General features: G+C 34.6%; 1 protein-coding gene and 1 non-coding gene across 3 annotated transcripts; both read right to left on the bottom strand.

Moving 5' to 3' along the window:
- Positions 1 to 4,438: 4,438 nt before the first annotated feature.
- Positions 4,439 to 20,657, bottom strand: LOC113231705. Of its 2 annotated transcripts, XM_026466183.1 has the most exons (9): positions 20,538 to 20,657; positions 10,557 to 10,835; positions 9,719 to 9,845; positions 8,727 to 8,838; positions 8,309 to 8,426; positions 6,380 to 7,086; positions 5,261 to 5,524; positions 4,947 to 5,069; positions 4,439 to 4,868 (listed from the first exon to the last, which is right to left on the bottom strand). In XM_026466183.1, exons 2-9 carry the CDS (start codon positions 10,685 to 10,687, stop codon positions 4,576 to 4,578), a joined length of 1,875 nt encoding a protein of 624 aa, XP_026321968.1. In that variant the 5' UTR covers positions 10,688 to 10,835; positions 20,538 to 20,657; the 3' UTR covers positions 4,439 to 4,575. The 2 variants fall into 2 exon arrangements, with proteins under 2 accessions (XP_026321968.1, XP_026321969.1); XM_026466184.1 differs by lacking the exon at positions 6,380 to 7,086 and having other exon boundaries at positions 4,441 to 4,868; positions 8,316 to 8,426.
- Trnai-aau lies at positions 5,135 to 5,208 on the bottom strand. The gene has a single exon. It is a non-coding gene; the product is annotated as a tRNA-Ile (tRNA).
- Positions 20,658 to 21,026: the final 369 nt, after the last annotated feature.

The following is a 21,026-nucleotide window of genomic DNA, read 5'->3' as shown; positions in this document are numbered from 1 at the left end:
TGTAGAATATTTTCTAATATATTTTTCTATAAAAAAGATCGATATTGTAATATAGGTTTCAGCGAAATTAAATTGATTGGTGTGTTTAAGAAAAACTAGGTATGATTCATAATACCAATAAAAAATGCGTAGGATTTTAGATTTCACAATCAGTTATTTCCGATTTCTTTCTTTTTAGTTCTTACTTCTTAGGTTTTCGCCATTATTACACATAGGAAATGAAACTATTGTTCCTTATTAGTGAAATGTGTCTGTGTTTTGTGCCAAATAGAAACTGTTTCACCGAATTTCACGAAGATGAATGTTAGAATAAATATGTTTCTGTTAATCTATTACGTTCGTTCAAGTATTAACGTCTAAATTATACACGTAATATCTCTTTTTTTAGAAGAAATATTTATATTTTTTGTTCGTTTTTTTTTAGTTTATTTTTAATAAGTACATTTTGTGTTTTTTGAACACAAAATGTTGTTTTTTTATTTTCAATAAATTATATTTTATTCAAATATTCATTTAACTTAATTGCTAATTAGTCCACTTACAACCAATCAAAATTTTAAAAGGACACCTTAATATAGTGCCGTTGTCCGACAAATATATATTAACAAATATTTTTTTCAATATTTTTCCCATACTTTATAAAATATTCACAACAATCCCTGAAAGATTCATAAAAATATTCTAAAAAACGGTCTCTGAGTAGGCAGGAGGTTAAAGTAAAATTGTTGAGTCTAATAAATGATGAGTATTTTGCCATTTTATCGTGGAATGATGGGGTGGTAAGACGGAGGGACTGAGACGGAGTTCTGCTGCAGATTTGGTGAGAAGACAAATTAATAAACAAATAGTGCAATAATTTTTACACAAGTCAAACAAATGTGGCTTGAATAAAACTATGTTTTTTAAAAGGAAAACTGAAAGTGACATTTATTTTCATGTTGTATTAATGGATGTTACACTACGTAGTTCTATTGTCTTACACTATTTAACTACTGGACCCAATTCCAGTAAACTAATGATGTCACACTACATAGGAAACCAGATGAGATAATTTTTATAAACTCCGAATTCGGTACTTGGTAATTGTTACAAAAAATATATATAAACATAATTTAATTAAGAAAGACGATATCCTTGATATTAACATTAAAACTAAGTCCAAACTAATGGTAGCACAATTTCGTTTAACCAATTTAAACGATTCTTTCATGGGGAACTGTATACGTTTTTACAATAAGATTACAGAGTATATATTAAGATTATCATTTCCGAAGTTTAAAAAAAGTATTTTAATTGAAAAGTCATATTACAAAATTGAACATTACGTGATAGATAAAGATGTATGGAAAGACGACATGAATCTTGATTCCACACAATTATGATACAAAGTGTATTCCATAGCATTTACTTTATTTGAAATGTGCAATCCCTAGAGTTTTTTAACTCAGGGAGGTCAGCGTAGCGAACGAGCAATAGCTTAAAAATGATGGGATGACGATGAAAGAGGTACCATCGTCACAGTTGGTATAACATCTGCCACGGTTTGCTAGAAGACGTTGGTTCGAATCCAACCGGATCGAAGGATTTTTTCCTAAGTGTTCGATCTTTGTATTAAAGATCATAACACTTGATTGATTGACTGATTGTTAACACTCTCAGCGCCATAAAACAAACGATTTTTCTGAATTAGCAGGCCATGTGGGCGGCGCGCGGAATACGCTCTTGTTTCATAGCATGTAACGCCCGATCTTAAGTAACTTTTGTAGCAGGCCATGTGGGCTGCCGGCGGGACACCTTCAAGCTTTACCCGTCGGCTGCTTGGTACATAGTGATCCTACCAAAAATGACAGACGGATGTCACCACTAGGGATGACATCAATACTTGATTACGATCTGGATAAGTTGTTAGCAGAAGAATTGGCTGTGTTCTTCGAACGCACAACTTATATTGTCGGCCTGCTGATGCAACTTTCACTGGTCAGGATTAGAAAAAATCGAAAATAAATTTTCACTCTTAATTGTAATTCGCGGCGACTCACATGGCCTGCTGGGTAAAATTCGAAGATACGTAGTGGCCTGCTGCCGTCGAATTTCTGTGGGCGGCCGGCGGCCCACGTGGCGCTGAGAGTTAATACTGGCAAACTTTCACAAAATACATATACTGCCCTTCTTATCATAATTAACTTCATAACGTCATTTTTAGTTAAATTTAGTTATTAACGAACTTTACAACCCCTTACCCAACCCCGAAGACGAGTCATCAGAGGAGAAGCGGGAAAGATTGCTTTGCTAGACCAAATGGTTTAGATATTTGCTATTAAATAACGGTTTTATAAAATATAAGCCACACGTGAGGATATTATCTAAGAGCTAATACGTTACACGATAGGATGTACTTTACCCAACCATCCAAAATCCCGAAAACAGGCTAGAACAAAAGTCTAGGTTTAAGAACAAAATACCTAACTTTGCACATAATTTTCATATGAAGATATTTCTCTTTAAGTACCAAAGAGGACCTGCTACATTTTTATTTTCAACTGAAACCCTATAGTTATTTAATTCACATTTATCCGAATAATTTGAAAATTGCCCAGCGCTTTAACGACACACCGCGCCGCCCGCTGCCCAGTCAATCACCATCGACATTGGATCCATGTCAATTTTTCTTCGCTTGTTTTATTATTCATTCTCTTATTATATATTATAATTCAAATAAATTAAAAGCGCGCGGTCCCCTACACCTCGGTTTTTAAAATCGCTCGCGTTCAAAATAATTTTTTACTAGTGAAAACAAGCATTAGAACGATGTTAATATCTTGGAGGAGGAGGGCAGTACAGTTACTTCGCTATTTATATGGTAATAACTTATTGATGATTCTCATTGGAGGTCTTAAAGAAGGTCTTAGTTAAAGCAGTTACAATTGATTCATGGAAAATTTAATAACAAGTAAGCATCTGTGCGCAAGGTCAGTGCGCTAGGCCAAGTTTTAAAATACACGCCGTGCCTCTATCTATACGAACTATTTTTGACCTTCTCGTACCACAATACCAAGGCATGCAAATAAATACAAAACTTTTTAGCATTTTTTTAGTGACACACCTGTCTACACCAGTTGCAGTGCCACTCAGAGCTTTAAATCGCCAAGTTCTGAGGAACACTGCCACTGCGCCCGTGATCATGAGATATACGTAAGTTGACAAGTCCCATGTGACTGTAATTTCACCCGAACCCTTTCCCTTGAAAACCGGAACACAGTAATGCTCACATTATAGGTACACAAATAGGTAAGGTCACAGTACTTCCCTGGATGAGCTCTTTCACAAGGAGCTCTACTGCTTCTAAATATTCACAAAGCTAAATTAAAAAAAAAACTAGCTTTATTGGGTGTGTAATATATTATATAAATATTTTTAACTAAACGCTCTTTTAATATAATTTTATTCAATATATTTTTTCATACGATTTGTCGTAAGTGAATTGTCACATAATTTAAAGAACGTTTAATATAAAATTAAAAAAAACCCTATCACTCATTTTCAATAACAATTATGAGTTTATAAACTTAACTTTACATAAGTAAATAGATTATTAAAATGAAATAAATTTAATCTAAAACATGTTCGGAAACGCAAACAAATTCAATTGCCTCCGCCTCCGTTGTCGAGTGGCAATCATGCTGGACTGCCACGCAGAGGACCCGGGTTCGATTCTCGGGCCGGGAAAAATATTTCTATGGTTTATTTTTTTCGTGAGTTTGTGTGTGATTTGTGGTCTATGTGTGCGTCTATGGCACCTGTGATAGAGGGTTTACCTAGCCCCTTTCAGATTCATACTACTGCTTTTTCAAATTTTTTTGCAACTTAATAATTGTCTATGAGAACTTGCTCCCTTTTCTGCAGTTATGTTTTGTTTGCATAATTATGAAGCACGTGACACCATTAAAATGTGATTGTAATTATTAAAAGTCTTGGTACAATATTAATTATTTGTTAAAAAAGTTGTTCTGTACCTACATATCAAAGCTCTATAATTTCTGGCACGTATTTTTTTTTGTCTAAATGCAATTAAAACAAGTTAATATTGTGTCAAAGGGAAGTAAATAGAGATAAATTGAATTAGGTATGATGTGATCTGCCCACACACGATTGTGACCTCGATGAGTTATCTTTCCTCAATACTAGTGCGATTTCCACGAACTTTAGCTTGTTATATGTTATAAACTTTAAGTTAAATTTGAATACATTCGTTTTTTCTCCGATTCGTTTTGGGGTTTTTCCTACATTTGACAACTATAAATGGTTGGTTTTAAGGTAACAGCTTTTACTTGGATGTGGAAAGTGGAATACCTATGGGAAATAATACAAAAGGCGATAAACTTACACCATTTACTACTAACGTAACATAATTACTTTTACATAACACTAATCTTTGGCAAGTAGAACACGATATAAAATAATTTACCAAAAGAGAACAAATCATAATTTCATAGTACAGCGCCATCTAGCGTGCCCCGAGTGTACTTGAACGAGCGGTGTCTTTACTTTTGTTTGAACATTTTAAATATATTCAGGTCATAATTCGGTTACTGCTTCGCCGTTTAGATTAACAACTTCTATTGCATGCTCTGAGGGTGGTCGCCAACAAGGTATTTCAGCATATAATGGTTCTGATGTTGTGTTATCAATAACGTCTTGTTTTGCTTCACATTTCATAGCTTCGATATCAGAGTCAGTTAGCGAGTGGACACGTTGAGGAAGCAGTTCTTCGCGCTCGCTTACAGATGGCGGCACTGAGCAACGCGCTTGCATAGTGTCTAAGTCGTGACTTCGTCTTGGTAAATGGTCATAATGGCATTCCAGAATACCTATAAAAACGGAATTTTTATTTAAACTGGAACGTTCTATGTACCAATGATATTTTGAAGAAAAATAAACATTTTTACCTCGAAAATTTTCTAGCATAAGGGGTGAAATTGTTTGAACAACAACCGGCCTCATGAATTGCTTGAGATTTCGATCCAGAGTTGAAATTGGTTGGTAGTGACATTTTTCTGAAGTTGGAGGTTCTAAAAAGTATAAAAAAGGTCACCAATATAAATATAAATAGAAAAAAAAAAATGGAAAAAACCCATGGCCCATGAGGGGATCGAACCCGCGACCTTCGCGTTATTAGCACGACGCTCTAACCAACTGAGCTAATGGGCCGATGAACAACTCGACAAAAATAAGGATCTGCTTCAGTTATTGATTTTCTTACCTGGTAAAGGAGTATGAAAGATGCTTCTCACATACGGCGGCGGTGGGACATCATTATTATCTATCAAGACCTGCATTCGAATATCATTATATTTCCTTACATCTTCGTATCTCGGTTTCTTACACCTTTCTACCATTACTATAATCACAGCTACTGTAATAATTGCCATCATTACTCCTCCAGCAATACTTATAACAGATATGAGATCTACTGACGGGCGGTCCTTTTCTTTGTCTCCCATTACGGCAGTTATGTGTTCTGGTTCTGTCAAAATATGAAAAGTTTCTTCACCCTTTGTTGGATCTTCGGTTACAGTATTAGTTTTTGCGTTAGTGTTTGTTAGATTTTGCTTGGAAACGTTAGTGGCAGCTTGTTTTCTAACAAGCGTTTTTGTTACTTGTGGTACTTCTGTCACTCTAGAGGTTATAGAATTCATTGTTATATTTCTTTGTGTAACTGTTACGTACTGCTTATTTATAGAATTATAGGCAGTGGATGTTCTTGTTGGTACGGTTCCCAATGTAGAATAGGTTTTAATGGTAGTTATTCGATGACTACGTGTGGAAAGTTGGGAAGTGATAGTTTGCTTTCTTGTCGTTGGATTCACATTAGTCGAAGGATAGGAAACGGTTGTTAATAAAGAAGAATTCAGTTTTTTGTTAGCATTCCACGCGTCTGGCATGCTGTTAGTTGTTGGTGCTGCAGGCAGAGTGGTTGCCTTAAATGTTCCTTTGGTGCCGAATGATGTGTATGATTTGGTTCGAGTTACATTTTGAAGTAACAATGTGTTGATTGACTTTGATGAATTTGGTTTTCTCGATGAAACTTTGATTGTGAAAGGCGTTGAAGTTGTTGTTTTTATGGTTATCGGTTTCGTAAAGCTTTGATCCATGGATTGGGTAATATTAGGTTTAATACTTGCATTGATTTTCGGAGATGTATGCAATGCACTTGTTAACGCTATCCTTTTAAACGATGTGTAGGAAACTGATGTGGGTATTATAGAAACTACGATAGTCTTAGGTGTAGTCGCAGCTGTTGAAACTTCTCTAGTTTTAGATCTTGAATGTGGTATATCGTGGTTTGCTTTGATTTTAGATTCAATTATAGGAGGTTCACCTTTTTGAGCTGGTCGTATCCATATTTCCTTTGGTTTGAACTTGATAGTAGTTGGTTGTCTAACAGTCATTTCGGGTTGTCTTGTTATTTCCGTTCTTGTTGTAGTTTTTTCTAATTCGCTTGTTGTTATTTTTTCAGTGGTAGGGGATGTCTTTGGAATAACTGTAGTTAACATTGTTGTTACTGCTGTCGATGCTCTTATCTCAGTAAGAGTTGTTAGTAACATTTTATGTTCCGTAGCGGCGTTTGATGTTGCAGATTCAGAACTTAACGTTATACTTGTAGTTGGTACTGTTTTAAACGTATCTTTCGTTTTTGTTTGATTAACAGGTACACTCTTAATCAAATGTACATCAGTTTTCTCATCGTTGTTGACAGGATTGTATGCTGCCATCTTAGAAATATCGGACAAACTCATGTTCTTGTATACAATAGCAGGTTTGGAAACTGTAGTAGTGGTTTTTGATTCGTCCATTGTGTTTGTAGTAGAAGTTATTGTAGTATTAGGAACAGTTGCTTTCGTAGACAAAACCATAGTAGTCGTTGGTAACGTAGATGTAGCAACCACAATAGTGGTACTTCTAATAGTTGTAGGTGTGATTGTAGATAGGGAAGTAGTTTTAGTAGAAGCGGTAGTTTTTACAGATGTTAGTATTTGCTCCATCATTGGCACCGCAGGCGTTGTTGTAGGAATGATGATATCGCAACTGAAACATAAAACATGACTCCTGAACATCTGATTCCGTTGATGTAATGATTAAGCACCTATTAAGGCTATCTATTTATGTGATTTATTAAAATATATTATTATATAATAATATTATTTATACTATATTTCTAAACTCCTTACAAGTTACTAGGTCACTCTTTTCAACAGTCAGGTAAATTTGATTTCCAATTAGGCAAATGTGGCCGTGTTCGAGAAAGGGAAGCTGATTAAGCCAATTACTTCTCATTAAACAGACGTCGGCTACAACGCCATTTTCGTAAATAGGTACTCTCAAGGGAAATTTGATGGCTCCGATCCCTTTCCCAGACTAAATTAGATGACAATGTGGAAGTAATTCAGTTTAGTACAGTTCAACTAACACTATAATGTGTTTTATAGGTAAAAGGCCTTACAAGCGTTCCTTGAATTCCAACAAAAATAACAACTTCAATATTAACTTTTTATAAAAAAAACCGACGACAAAAGTTGGTATGGTATGGTATATGGTATATGATATGGTATGGTTGGTATGGTATTACAACTAAGTATTTGCCAAGTTTCATTGGAATCAGTTACCGGAAAGTGCTCGAAACTGGATTCATTGTGCCACCCTTAGAGGTGGAATATTTTTTTCCGACAAAAAAAATAATCATCAAAATCGGTTCACAAATGAGTAATCGCATAACATACATACAAAAAAATAGAACCTTCTTTTTTTGAAGTCTGTTAAAAATAGTAAAGAATTTTTAATTTAAAAATATCATGAAGGATCTCTGGAATTGGGATAATAAATTCATTTCTAGTTAAACAAGGTCGAGGAAGGATTGATCATCAAGAAATCCTCTCATTGTATAAACTTGGTAAATGTAATTTATCATGCAGCTTTTAATTTTACATGGCGTCTAACTTTGTTCCCGCCCCCTTTGTCCCGGTTGACCTGGTTAGTCAAAGCTATACAATGTATCTCGCAGTATGGTTTGATTCGCAGTTGATTCGCCTTTACGGATTTTTTAGTGCTGGGTGTTTTAGTAAACTTGATATTTTTATTTTATAGAAGTTGTTCTAAACAACTTGATCTCAATTTATGTTTTTTAAGCTTTTTCTAATGTGGCAATTGATGATGAAAATGATTGTAACGTAAATAGTCGTCGGCTAAATGAGTACATTAGCTATAGTATATGTGAAGTTTAAAGGAGTAAATAATAAAAGTGGGAACCCACCTCTCACCTTGCCATCCATCTTGGCATAGGCATTCTCCTGTAATTGGTGAACAAATACCATTCTTGCATTTTCTGCAGTCATTTACGCAGCTGGGGCCCCATTTGTTCGGTGGACAGTCTGTAGAGGTTTTGAAAAGTGTGTGCATATATTCTCAGTACAGAGTAGTAAAAAAATCGAACTCAAAAGCCATTCATCCCATAGTTTGCCACCCTTAGAGGTGGAATATTTTCTTCAAATTTAAATGGGACCACTACTGATGTATCCTCTTCCCATAGAGTTATTACGGAACTTAAATTTAAAAAAATACAATCGAATTGAGAACCTCCTCCTTTTTTTGAAGTTTGTTAAAAATTCGGACTTTATTTAGAATTTCGGAATAATTGTTTCTGACTTGACACGGATGAATTATGTATTTACCTTCGGTACATCCATGTCCAGTCTTTCCATGCGGGCAAATAGGAACGCAGGAGATATCTTTCATTTTGTATCCGGGACAACATACAACCATCTCTGCTGTTCGTTCTTCTGTCTGGAAATTTAAGTTATGCTTATTATTGTAGATTCCTATATATTTATCTACTTATCTTAGAGTATTATTTATATTGACAATAAAAAGGTGTGGTTCATAATTGTTTGCAGAAGTATGTGAAATACTTTTCACTTGTGTTCAGCGTAACGATCTGAGACGTAATCGTTATACGGTATGTTAGGAAGAAGATTGTAAATTCGTTTAAAGGATTTCATGGACTGATTAATTTGTACGGATTAACAATATTTTTCAAATGTTTTCTTTCTCTTTCTGCTTAGCACTCATTATAAGACGTAAAACAGGGTTGCAATAACAGCAACTATAAATTTTATCAATAGTTTATACTCTTTTTATTGCCAAGCAAGCAAGAAAACGTGTTGCCACTTTTTTACTTTTATTTTTATAAAATTGGATTTCATAACCTTGAGTTGGCAATAGTATCCAACTCCGTAATTTTAAAAAGTGAAGTAAAGTGAGACACTTTTGAATGAAAATATGTTGTTCACCTTCATCATATCATACCTATTGATTAATTGGCAAACAAATTATGCGTGGTCATGTTTTTCTGCGATATTATTACATTCCATCGATTACAGTTATTTGCTTATGTTTATCCTTGAGAAAAACTGGATCGATGGCGATGATTCGTCGTAAAAGTTTTATGGATTATTACCCCAGTTCTTTTGAAATTATGTATTGCATCAAAGAAAATTTACTTTATCAACATTTTATCAGCTTTGTGTAGTAATCAAACCTATAATCAAATCTACCTTATAATCATCTACTAGAGATCTTACTAATTATTTTTCATAAAAGTTTCTAAACTTCATCCTCCCCAGATCACTATCAGACCATTATACATCTAATCTGTTGAACTTACTTCGAGTCTGGTTAGATCCCTCATCTCGGTATTCCACCGTGAGCATCTTGGGGGCATTGCGAAGCACCACACGTACGTACGAACGGACATCGGTGCTCGGTACTTCACACGTTTTGTTATGTTGTACCTGCAAGTAAATCGCATTGAGAAATTATTATTTTTTACCAAAATACAACGAGAGCTGAAGATACTGTAATAGTCACACTAGGGGTGAGGGTACCTACTACTGTTTCAAATTCTACCGCAAATCAGTATTGGTGTGTAGATTGAAAGGTAGGGAGAGCCATCGCAATGACAAATACAGGAGTAAAACAATTTTTTTCGGATGTTAATCACGTATATTTCAGGTTCCAAGTCAGTGGTCACTATAGGACCTGTAAAAGGTCTGTAACGTTGGCTTGTTTGGAAAAACAAATATACACTATTTAGATGCGATAAAATTGTTTCATTTCCAATGTGTAATACCACAAAAACCTAAGAACTCGATAGGTATAGAAGTTTTTAAAATCTTATGCCTCTATATTCGGGATACGTCAATGTTTGTAGGCAGCGTCATGTACTCTCTTATTAGTTGGTGGTAGTTTTCTAACTGCCAGATTATAAAGTTTGCGGAAATTAAAAAAATATTGGCATAATTTTTCCTGGTTTCTGACCACTAGAGCCGTTGCACACTGGTGTTATATTTATCTTGATACATGGATTTCGATACATTATAAAATAAAACCTAGTTCCAAAGTTATTCAAAATTCGCTCAAAGTTCACTTTGGCTATTTGTTATTTAGTGAAATTAATTGAATGTTGAATTTTCGTTATAACTAAAATCATCTGAAATACTCACTTTTGCTTCTCAATGCAGACATTGGGTCCATTCAAGCTGCTCACTTCCACCGCTATAATCACCATGATCACTATTAAGCACCATACTGGAGTCCTTATAGTTCTCGACAGATTGTCCACAGTTAGTCTCATCTTCACTTAACACTTCTTCCTTTCCATCATTTACAGTTCCGAAACAGTTTTTATATAGGTACTTATGTTTTTGGTTATTACACAATTATTTTATGTCTGTATCCATTGTTTTAAATTTTAATTAAATGACTTGTTTGACCATCGCTCTCTGAAAGTAATGGTATGAGACTATTGGATTTGGAATCTATAATATACAAAGGAGTAAAGCCGTCTGGCTTGCTCCAGGAGTAATTCACTGGCAGATGTGCGCCCAATAAAAACTATATGTACTACACACAAGAAAACTTGAGTTTATGTTACTTTTATTTAGTGTAGACTTACTAAGAACGGATTATTCGAAATTAAAGTGAAAAATTGTAATGTTTATATGAAAAATGGTATTCCTTGAACTTACAAAGTCAAAGTCAAAGAATCATTTATTCCATAGGTAAAATAAAGTTACACTTGAAAATGTCATATTTAAGCTACTGCTCATTCACCACGCTGACTTCCCTGAAAAGAACGAGCAAGAAACTCTAGGGATTGCTCTTTTCAAATAAACTTGAATGCTATGGAATGTACTTTGAATCAAATTTGTGTGGAATCAGGAGCCATGTCGTCTCTCCATACATCTTTATCTAACACGTAGTCTTCAATTTTGTAATACTTATGACTTTTCAATTAAAATATTTTTAATGTAGTTTTTAAACTTAGGAAATGATAATCTTAATATATGCTCCGGAATCCTATTGTAAAAATGTATACAGGTCCCCATAAAAGGGTTTACCTCGGTTAAGTGAAATCGTGGTACCGTGCGTTTATACTTAGCTCTAAGTTTAATATTATGAATATCTCCTGTCTTCTTGAAATTATCTATATTTTTACGGGCATATAAAATATTTGAGTAAATATACTGTGATGCCACAGTCATGATACCAGTCTACTTAAACATTTATCTGAGGTAAACCCGAGAGCCTGAATGGTACACAACGAATCGCTCGTTTTTGCAATACAAATATGGTTTGAATGTCGCCCTGGGAAGATGAAACATGTATAAATATTCTATAATGCAACTGGTAAAAATTGACATGACATTTTTTCAAAACTACCCCTAAGTAGCGGTGAAATGGGGTATTAAAATTTGTGTGGGAACTTTTTAACGCGTATTGCGATTTATTTCCAACTTAGTTTATAAATATTTTAAATATAAAATAAATAAAAACGTGTCTCAGGGTTTTTCAAAACAATCCCCAAATAAAGGTAGGCTACAGTATCAAAATATATGGTCGCGGGCAACAGCTAGTATGGAATAAAATACAAACAAATCCTTTGAACTATTCTAAGGTTTTACAAGTTCACATACAGATATCTAAATAACTAGGTATCTACATACCGACATAGCTCTTCATTGCTAGTTATATTATTCACAATAGGTAAAGGAATGTTCAGGTTGAACATAAATGTCCTATTTCAAAATCTCATTGCGAACAATTTTATAACACAAGCTAGAATTTCACGTCCTCTATTACGAAACGTCACTATATCACACGACAGTTAGCGTACAATTAATTCAGTGCCCTCTTTACGTCCCCCATCCTGCTGAGTTAGTTGACCTCGTACGTCACTGGTCATGCATGGCCAATGAAACAATGCTGTGATGATGCTCGAATACGGAATAAAAGGGATTCGTTACGGAATGGGACATTTTCCTATGTGTGGCAGCAACACAGGTCCCCAAATGGCCTTTGCAGTGGGACGGATGTGTTGACGATGTGTTCGGTTACATAGGCTATACATTGATTTCTCTAAGGGACCTTTTCATTTAAGTTTCCTTTTGGATGTGTGTATCTGTAATAAGCTTTGACTTTCTTATTTTTTAAATTTTTATGAAAATATTTTAAAGAGCAGTGTAAGATTAAGCCTTGTCGTAACTAACGCAAACGCGTTTCTTTCACAAATAATTTAACATTAAAAAAAATTAATTAATTACAGATGTGAATGTAGACACAAATATAAATCAGCAACAGTCTTCGTCTACAATCAACAACGCAATTTTGCAGACTTCGATATTTTTATTTAAATATAAGAATCTTTCGATACCTCCAATGAACATTACGCCAACTTTATTCTTTGGTAATTTTATGTTATTTTTTGTAAGCAACCGTATTTATTTACTAATATTATGCTCTTCAAATTTTGTAAAACAAACAAAGAACAAAATTCGAAAAAAAAAAACAAAAATAAAAAGAATTTTGTGAAAAAATAAATAAATAAATAAAAGAATCAAAATTCAATTACGCTGATTTTGCATAAACTACAATACAACTTAAACTAAATACGATATTAAAAAAACTACTCAAAGGGGGATAAAAGCAGTTTTGATTATTATTCTAAGTATGTTAATAACTCAATTTCACTAAACATGTCGATAACGTTAGTTATGATAAGAACAGGAATTTATGAAACAAATTCAGTAATGGTATATATAGTAATGGTCGCAATTATTTGTTAAATGGTACTGTACAATTTGGCTTTTGAAGGCTGAATCTGGACTTCAACACAAGGTGGTGCGCATGTGCGCGACGCACGGTGTCGTTTCGCATGCGCGCGGGCAATTGAGCGCGCAGGATGCGTCGATTGTCGCGCTTTTATCAATAGAGCCGTCGACCTCCTTTCAGCCCGTGAATGAAAGCGACAGTCTTCAGATTGATTCTTTAAATTGGATAAAATAAGCCGTTGAGTGTTAACTCTTGGCTTTCAATTTATTCATACAGATCTATCTTTTTTAGTACAAGACAGCCTGACACAATATAAAAGCTGATGACATTAAAAATAACGACATACAATTTAGTAAAAAATATTACGTAATGATGTACGTGACCTCACTAAGGGTCTTAACTGAAAATCAGTGCTGGGAACGCGTTGCGTTTTCCAGCATATACTGAGTTTGTGACCCTTTTGTTACCGCGACTGGCACCACACAAGGTATCTCAATATTTAGTCTTCTTTTTATTATTTGTGTGAATAGTTCCTGTTTTAATTTTATCTAATTTTTGTATATACATTTTATTTTGTGTTTGTTTGTGTGTTTGTTTCGTAATTATATACTTATATTTTACGTTGAATGTTTTGATCGTGTTTTGTTTTAGTTCTGTTTTGTTCCGTTTTCTCTTTTTTTTTGTCTTTTGTCTTTTGTGGTGTCATTGTGGTAAACAAATAAATGTATTTTCTTTCTTTCTTTCTTTCGTAGGCTGAAGTTATATAATGATTAAAAGAAATGTATTTCATACACCATTGCCTCATATCGTCTTCTTAGAGGGAGATTAGTATTATATTATAGCATAAGTAGTATGAGATTTCTATGTAGTTTTAACTGACTTCAAAAAAGGAGGAAGTTCTCAAATGGAATGTATTTTTTGTTCATGCCACCCTTTTTTGAGTATGCCACCCTTCGAGGAGGAATATTTTCTTCCAACAAAAAAGAACTACCAAAATCGGCTTTAAATGCCGGAGTAATCATCACATACATACAAAAAAAATAAAAAAAATACAGTCGAATTGAGAACCTCCTCCTTTTTTTTGAAGTCGGTTAAGAAACTATTATATAGGGGTATAAAACAATGAAATAACTATTTGTTAGTAATATGTGGTAGCAATCTAAACGAAGCTTGTTGTGAATGGATATTGTAAGGACGACAAGTGGAAGATAAGGATCAGTGACAATGACGCAAGGGTTTGTGTTACTATTGTTTAAGTTTAAAAATTGCATTTAAATTTTACTTTTTTTTCTTTTATATATATATAAAAGAATATATTAAAATATCATAATATCAAGTGACGAGATCAGTCCATGACAGTTGCAGTGCCACTCAGAGCTTTACATCGCAAAGATCTGAGAGGGGCACTGCCTGAGACGTAAGTTTACAAGTCCCATGTACCTGTAATTTCACCAGCACCCTTACCCTTCAAAACCGGAACATAGTAATGCTGATATTACTGCTTGGTGGCAGTACTTCCCTGGACGAACTGGTATTAAATTTCCCAGTATTATGGGTAAGACAGCCGCACTACGCGGAACATTGAGATCAGAACCAATTTAGAAAAGTGTGTTTCTTAAATTGATCTTACTTGGGAATCATATTACTAAAGTCGTGGCAGCCTAATTGTTTCATCTGCCCTCAAGCAGAGGCCGTGGTTTCAAATACTGACTCGCAGGTCTGAGTTTCTCAAAATGTATGTGCGAAATTTAAATAAAAGCTGTTCGGCGAAGGAAAATATTGTGATAAAACCTGCAGGCTGTTGGATCGAATCGTAGCCGACCCGAGACTCGAAATCAGATGAGTTTCCGAGCGAGAAGATGAACCTGGTTCCTACTATATCTTTCTAATTTGACAGTTAAATCAACTATTGTTCCAATTTGTAATGTCAAAAGTTTCCGATCGGCCAGTTGTGAATCGTAATTATGCGCCTCGACTCGGAACAGCCGCAGTTTCCGTCCGGGAGAGGCAATCAAAATCAAGCTGCTGCACGTCAAAGAAGGTTCACCCTGTCAAAACGTGTGAAGTTCCCAATACGCATTGGGCCAGCGTGGCGGACTAAGGCCTAAAACCTTGCCTGAGAGGAGACCCGTGCTCAGCAGTGGGACCTATAAATGGGTTGATGATGATGATATTACTAAATGCTGGGCCACTGAGTTCATCAATTGGTTAGTTCATAATAACTCTTTGTTTCTATAACCTTTTTATGATAGTTATCAATCAATTGCTTTAACCATAAAGTTCTATGTGTTTTGTCAGTGAGTTGTTAAACAAACTATCCGTAATGGAGGGGTCCTAACGACATTCTTCCGTCCCACTGTTACAGTATTTTTTTTATTGGCTGTTAAATAACATGGTTTGCCACTCATGTTGAATATTCGAATGATATTTTGGAATTTTAAGTGTATTGAATATCACGATATTTTACTGCTATGATATTCAATTCTTTTTTGTGTAATTACTCCACTCGTTTGTTACAAATGATTAATATTATTAATATATAAAAAAAGAGGCATTAAAAATTAAATTAATAACGAAACAAAATACTTCCGCGTGTTACGCCCCGAAAATTTGTCTAACTCTGGAATGTAAATACGTCACTTTATTGGTGTACTGTAAACATTGTGAATCTAGACACAGCAGATGGGACTGATACCTACCCAGGTTTTTGTTTTTTATTTCTATTTTTTCTTTATTGTTATTTTACTTACATTTTAAATAACAAGTATTTTGTCAATATTACAAGTGAGTCTGTTAGCGTAATTATCAATATTATTTTTTGTTTGTATTTTTCTTTATTGTATAGTTTTTGTATTCGTTTCGTTTGTAACTTTTAATTTATTTACCGAGATGGTGTACGGTGAAACTAAAAATGGGTTTTATGCAGCCTATATTTAAATTTTGCTTTTTGTACCTATGTCATAATAAATAAATAAATAAATAAAGATCGAATACCAGGAAAAAATCCTTCGATTTAGGCACGCTATGTTGAAGGCGCTTGTTCGTATCCGGTTCGTCAGGTCTAAGGAATTTTTGTTAGTGTTCGACTTTCGTGATGATATTTTGTAATGTTCAAAAACAATGTGGAAGGCAAATAACTACTTCTAGATAATTCTTGAATAATGTGTGACGTAGATCCATTTACAGTAATGACTTCTACATCGATGATTTCCAAAGTAGTCCATATTGACTCCTCAGGGGTCTCCTTAAACCTAAAGGGGCCCAAAAACGATTGCTCGAGATGCAATCGGGGATCCACGATAGTGGATTGTAATTGTAATCAACATAAATATCAAGAGGTACGATACAGATGTTAATGTTGATTATTATATTGTGTAAGAATCTTGACAGAAACTAAAAAATACATAGGTTAGGTTAGTTTCTCAGTTCTCATTCTACAGTTAAACCTTATGTTAGTAGTGTCAGCTGTCAAATACGTAATTGAAGTTAATGAATTTGTAAAAATTCAATATTAGAGAGGCAGGGAGTCTACCAAAATAGAAGAAAAATACATGTGATGAGACAAAAAAGTCTGGAAACTTTTGTTCTGCATACCTTTCACATTATCCATTAAGAAGATAACGTATGAAGAGAGTAAACAACGAAGTCACTGGTAACGGAGATGAAAGGAAGAAGAATATTGTAAATGATGTGTACAAATGTTTATTTACAAAGGGCAGCTCCTAGAGTTTCTTACACATTCTCCTCAGGGGTATCTGTCTTATGAAGAGTTGTAGAGTTTAATAAATGTGATGATTTCAAGTGTAAATTACTTACGTAGGAAATAAAGATTATATGAGTTTGAGTTTGGTTGTTATTTGTTTACGTTATCATTGTAGCAACGTCTTTAGTTCTATAAATTTACAATATGACTCCTATATAGAACTACATCAGCTGTTCCATCGGTTCGTCAAAATAATAATTATGTGAAGTAGAAGAACAATATATTGTTTTAATAACTATTTGTAGGTATATTTTGAGGCGATTCATTACACTAAGAGCTCCAGAAATCAAAGTTGGAAGACTCATATTCACCTGGAACGACTCCTTAAACCACGATATGGAATACTATCAAAGTAACAAAAACGACACAGATAGAACTAACCAAATATAAAGATAAATTTAGGCAAGCAGCTCAAGATATTTCTATGGACGAGGACACCATTCCACCCAAGATGAACCACTACGGCAGCACGAAGCCCACAGTACCAACGCTCATGCCTAATAACAGTACCTAACCAGCAAGTTCTTAGGTTTCCGCGATTACACGTTTAGTACCAGTAGAGCTTCTTGTGAAAGAGTTCGTCCAGGGAAGTACTGGCACCTTATCTACTTCTGCCGCCAAGCAGTAATGTGAACAGTACTACGTTCCGGTTTTGAATGACAACTTCTGTCCCAAGATGACGGGCACAGTGGCAGTGCCCCTTACATAATTGCGAATTAAAGGTCTGAATGCACCGCATGCCACCAGATGCACAACTTGTTCGTCCTGTCAAAAAAGGAAATTAAACAATTTTTTTTCGGATCTAAATCTCGTATATTTGCTTTGTCAAACAATTCAACGTTTCGGGCCCTTTACTGATCCCATGGTCACGACTGACTACCTACCTAAATAACTATCTGCCCCACTAACTTACTTTCTATTACGCTTTACATAGCCTAGGAATCGTAATCGGCTGCGACTGGTTGGTCTTCTCCACAATCCCGGGCGTGCCACTCCTTTGAACTGTACACCCTACTATATACGGCTTGTCCGGGTCAGACTTATTCCGGCGGGTGTGGTTCAATGTTAGTGTTCAAATTATATAATTATAATTACAACAGTACGTTATAACATAGGTTCATATATGTTAGCTTAATTTGTAGAATAATTGTAGGATGCGCTCTAATTATTGTTAGATAACGAATCACCAACTGCGTATTGCATTTGGCGTGTCTTTTGTCGAAATGGGATAATAACTATAATCACCATCTAATAGGAATAATTTACCTATTAAATGGTGAATAGTACGCAATAATTATGTTTATATATAGCGTGAAAAGAAACGCTTGGCAAAAATATGTTATATATATATATATAATATGTTATATATAAAAATAAATGAAAAATGACGGGTTTTTGTCACAATTTTTAAACCAATAAATTTTTAAATTAAATTGTATGTTATGTTTTTAATTTTATCTTTTTCAATGCTCAATAAATAAATAGATTATTACAAAAAATATTTAAGTAACTATTTCAAAATCCAACAGACAAGTTTGATATATTTTTTTGTGATATCATGATATCAGGTGTAAACGACACATCCTCGTCCGTTGAAACGCAAAGATCTGAGGGGCCTGCCACTGCACCCATCACCCTGACACATAAGTTGATAAGTTTCATGTACCTGTAATTTCACCAGCACCTTTAAAATCGAAACACGGTAAATGCTCACTTTATTGCTTGGCGGCAGAAATAAGTAAGGTGCTACCACCTTACTTACATCCCTGGATAAACTCTTTTCCAAGGAGCTATACTGCTATTAGAACTCATTGCCAATAGAACTCAAGACCCTTCTCTTAACGTCTAATGTTTAACCGGAGCTGCGAGATCGTAAAAGACGCTCACGAAATATGCCGCCGACACACTTAAAGCAGCTTAACAGTCGTTGGAATCTAAAGTTAATATCCAAAGCAGCTGCGTCGCACTAATGACCTCAGCGATGGGCCAGTAATTGGCTTAACAACTGTACCATGCACTGCACTCGACTATACACTGTTGGTACATTCGGTAGAGGAATGGGTCGTTTCAAATCCATTAGTCAATTTGATATTTTGACTGTGAATATTTAGAACATGTTTAGAAGCTGTTTATATTTTAGATTTCAAGGAAATTTAGTACCAGTACAGCTTTTTGTGAAAGAATCCAGGGTAATACTGTCATGCGCCTTACCTATTTCTGCCGCAAAGCAGTAATGTCAGCATTACCGTGTTCTGGTTTTTTTGAAGGGCAAGGGAGCTGGTGAAATTAAAGGCACATGAGACTTCTCAATTCATGTCTCAGGGTGACGGGAGCTCTGAGTAGCACTGTAACTGTTACGGACAGGCGTGTAGCTTACCATCAGGTGCACGATTCGTCCCGTCGCTAGATATTAAAAAAAATGGAACAGTAAATAAGGCATACTTTTAATAGTACATCGCCTTTTGGTTCTCAGAACCGACTTAAATTTACCGTAGTTTCATGTGTATACTGTACCAATCATACAAAATAAATATTACTTACTTTATAAAAAAAGTAAAAAAAAGCAACAAAAACAAAATAAGAACGGAACTGGTCCAAAAATTAAGATGGCATATTGTTCATTGGAGGTCTCGAAATATTGTGGTTTGCGTTAATATTATACATAGCTAGTTGATGGCTTTACCATCTCAGTCAGCCGTGACAGTGGGACCTGTATGGCACCGGAAACGTTGGTTTGTTTGAAAAAACAATCATACGCGATTTAGACCCGAAAATATACATAGTGTAATTTTCAATAAGTAACAATTGTGAATTAAAATTAAACTTTTACTTTAAATCACATCGTTATATCAAATTATTAATTGATTATTTATTGTTGTCATTAAATTAATTATTTAATTGATAACCTAAGAACTGATACTCACATTTGTACAATCAAAAATACGAACAGGCACATTAAAGATATAAATTATTTGTTAGTAGAATTGTTATTACCAAAAAGTTTTGATTGTACTGTTGTTTAAAACAGAATTTAATTTTCGTACGCAACATTTAGAATCTCAGTGCGTGCGAGGTCTAACTTAAAGTCTACGGCGATCCTTCGGAGGGTATATTACGGCTTTAAGGAGGATGCCAAATCTTAAGCCCTTAAGAGCATGATATCGTTAGATGAACGTTGGCTTGGGGATGAGTTATAATTATTGAGCGTAACACACACACGCGTCCGAGTTATACTGATTCTCGGGCCTAGGGCCCTCTTCTTTCCATAACAAACATAATAATAACACTTAGAGAAATACCTAAAGTAAATTAGACAATCATAACAAAAACATGATATAATATTCTATCTTCGCCTCTGAATCAGCAGTGTCTGTTTATCTTCAGCGAAGCGGTCATAACTTTTAATCCGTAAGCTATATTATTACTGATTTGAATGACAACACATTTTACTTGCAATTGCAAATATTGAAAATGTTATGTAGATTTCCCAGAAATAACATTAGGATAATTTACAAACTTTTTACCTCTGAAAATCCATATCCGTTTTTTTAAAAGCACGAATTAAATTAAGTGTAATATTTTTTTCTAGATAACTAAACAATGCACTCACAAATTTGAAACTATTAATCTAGTTTATTGGTTCCAAAAGTACCAGGAGATAAGAAACATATGGGAACACGCACGCACTCGGAAACGGTCGGGACGCGACTGGGATCCCACGAACCGGGATAATGGCTCCAGGATATATACAGCTATGGGTTTACAATGAACATTGAGGGTTTCGTGCTGACCTTTTTTATTTTTTGTACGCTGAGGATAACACGCAAATATACCGGGTGACTATAGAATTAGACTTCGAAACTTTAAACAGACATTATTATTCTTTATTGTTGTCGATATTCCCGATATTAATATTTAATTTTTTTATCGATTTCTATAGCTCCGGTATATTTTGTCAATATCACCTATATTTCTATAGAACATAATTGTATGAGAAAAATTATGTTATCTCTCTGTAAAATTATTTCCTCTACATTGTAATATGCCTCACACATGGCGTAAACAATGTTCACGCGGCAAACATATGCGTAACTTTAAA

The sequence above is a fragment of the Hyposmocoma kahamanoa genome, unplaced genomic scaffold (assembly GCF_003589595.1).
Source record: "Hyposmocoma kahamanoa isolate Upper Pololo Valley unplaced genomic scaffold, ASM358959v1 66, whole genome shotgun sequence".
Classification (NCBI taxonomy): Eukaryota; Metazoa; Arthropoda; class Insecta; order Lepidoptera; family Cosmopterigidae; genus Hyposmocoma; species Hyposmocoma kahamanoa.
This window is presented reverse-complemented; position numbering and strand designations above follow the sequence as displayed.